Source organism: Nicotiana sylvestris, chromosome 6 (genome assembly GCF_000393655.2).
Source record: "Nicotiana sylvestris chromosome 6, ASM39365v2, whole genome shotgun sequence".
Lineage (NCBI taxonomy): Eukaryota > Viridiplantae > Streptophyta > Magnoliopsida > Solanales > Solanaceae > Nicotiana > Nicotiana sylvestris.
This window is the reverse complement of record NC_091062.1, coordinates 210990132-210992339: the sequence shown is the minus strand read 5'-3', so window position 1 is coordinate 210992339 and position 2208 is coordinate 210990132. Positions and strand designations below refer to the sequence as shown.

The following is a 2208-nucleotide window of genomic DNA, read 5'->3' as shown; positions in this document are numbered from 1 at the left end:
AGGATTTATCACACTTGGCAAGCAAGAAACTGGAAGCAATTTAGAGGAACATACATTACTACATGAATAGCTGTAGAACAGATAAAGAAAGAAATTGTTGAAAGGATAGAATGCAGGAAAAACTCTAGGAAAGCAAGTAAATGTACATACCTGATCCAACAGTTTTATAACTAGCTGTTTTTTTGTTTCGAGGCTTAGAGAATTAGACATATTGTTTCTTCTCTTAAGTGTTCGATAGGGTAAAGTTTGGTTTGTCTATGGTAATACATCACAGTTTTACCAACAACAACAACAACAAACTCAGTAATTTCTCACAAGTGGAGTGTGGGGAGCATAAGATGTTCGGAGATTTATGAAATGGTGAATAAATAATGGTATAAAACTTTTTCTTCAGCATATCTGAAATAAGGTACAGTAATTACCACCTTCGAAAATTAACTATAACTATCAATCAATAAAAATATGTTAACAAACAAAAATTAAAATTACAGAAAAAGAAACTCTTCTTACGACTCAAAAAATGCTTGATTCTGGGTAAGAAGTTGATTTCTGCCAATTTCCAACCTCTTCAATACTCTGTTGATACTGATATCAAATGCATCTTTAACATTCCCTAAATCTTCACCTGATCTTGCATAAACAAACTTAGGAAGAAGATTAATCAAAGTCTCCCTCATTTCTTTTACTTTATCTTTATGAATACTTTCCAATACCTTTAAAATCAAACTCCCATTTGTAGCTCTAACATCTCTATTATCAATAAATACTGTATAAGTCTCTGGCATCCACGGCAAATGCCATTCATATTGACCTTTAAATGTTCCTTTCCAAAAATAAACCGGAATTGAACCGGCCAACATACAGTCAAACATTGACCGTCTAGTCAACCCATCTCCTCTTGGTTGTAAACAGAAATCTGAACCAAGAAACGTTTCCATTATCGCCGGAGCTCCGTCGGAACATATGCCGGTGGCGCAATCAACCGCCCAACAATCTTCCTCGCTTTTACAGTAATCCATTAATACCCCTCGAAAATCATTCTTGATTTTCTCACGTTTAGCACCAACGAATGAAAACAGCTTCGTACGTTTGTAACTACGGATGTAATTCTGCCATTGTACTATGTCGGATTCTGACCTTGGGTGAAACGCTGTAGGATAAGGAACACTTTCTTCTAAATTATCGTTCTGATGTTTCTCAACTGATAAACGAAACACGTGCCTCATTAGTGGCATGTGAAGTAATTTCGAACCCCAATCTGCATCATTATCAGTTAATCTACGAAAATCCCAAGTTAATCTACTAAGCATAATAAAATGGTCAACTCCTTTATTTCTAGTGAAAGTTGGTTGCTCTTTTAACCAATCAAGAAGCATTTCACTTTTCCGATCTCGATCTTTAGCTGAATAATTGAATAAGAATCTACCAATATCAAGCCCAGCATAAAACGGAATGTAAAAACCTTTTGCTTTTTCTGGATCTAAAGTCCTACACTTATGGCTCAACATTCTGTTATGAAAAATAACCTCAGCAGAATACATGTCAGTCCAGTACCAAGCTGGAGTGAGATTTCTTGGTACAATATGTTCGAGCCCAGTAGCTTTGGTTCCAAACCCACCATTCGAAACTGCACCACAGCCTCGGTCTGACTCGTGACATTGGTCTATGAGCTCTTTATTGAAAGCTGGGGGAAGATCGTAGACGTAAACGTAACCGGATTGGCAGTCGCCGGGGTTGAGAGCCACCGCGTGTTGAGTGTTTGACGGCTGTGATGAGCGGAGGAGGAAGAAGAGGATGATAATCTGGAGAAATATGGTAATAATAAGCCATAAGCAGTGGTTTACAGGGACTTGAGATTTGACTGAGCGCATGTTGTATTTGAGCTCAATGGCTTTGGTTAATTTTCTTTGAAGAACCATTTTCAGTATCAGGGCATCTTTGGGAAAGAAACATGAAGCTTTGAATTAAGTGTAGCAGCTTTTTTATTTTTTTATTATTAAGTTTTTTTTTTTATAATTAAGTTGGTCTTTTAGAAGGATGCGTACCATTGGCTAAATCTCCACCATACAATGGTGGTCTTCTTTTTTTAGAAAGAAAACAAGAGTACAACAACAACGATCCAATATAATCTCACAAATGGGGTATGAAGAGGATAATATGTACGCAGACCTTATCCCTACCCGAAGGATAGAGAGATTGTTTCCAGAA

General features: G+C 36.9%; 1 protein-coding gene across 1 annotated transcript; it reads right to left on the bottom strand.

Annotated features, from left to right (window-relative positions):
- Positions 1 to 506: 506 nt before the first annotated feature.
- LOC104234059 (xyloglucan galactosyltransferase XLT2-like) lies at positions 507 to 1919 on the bottom strand. The gene has a single exon (XM_009787555.1). The coding sequence runs from the start codon at positions 1917 to 1919 to the stop codon at positions 507 to 509; it is 1413 nt and encodes a 470-aa protein (XP_009785857.1).
- Positions 1920 to 2208: the final 289 nt, after the last annotated feature.

What these genes read in the sequence shown, in the direction of transcription:
- LOC104234059 (XM_009787555.1), bottom strand. Translation starts at nt 1,919, where the DNA reads ATGGTTCTTCAAAGAAAATTAACCAAAGCCATTGAGCTCAAATACAAC.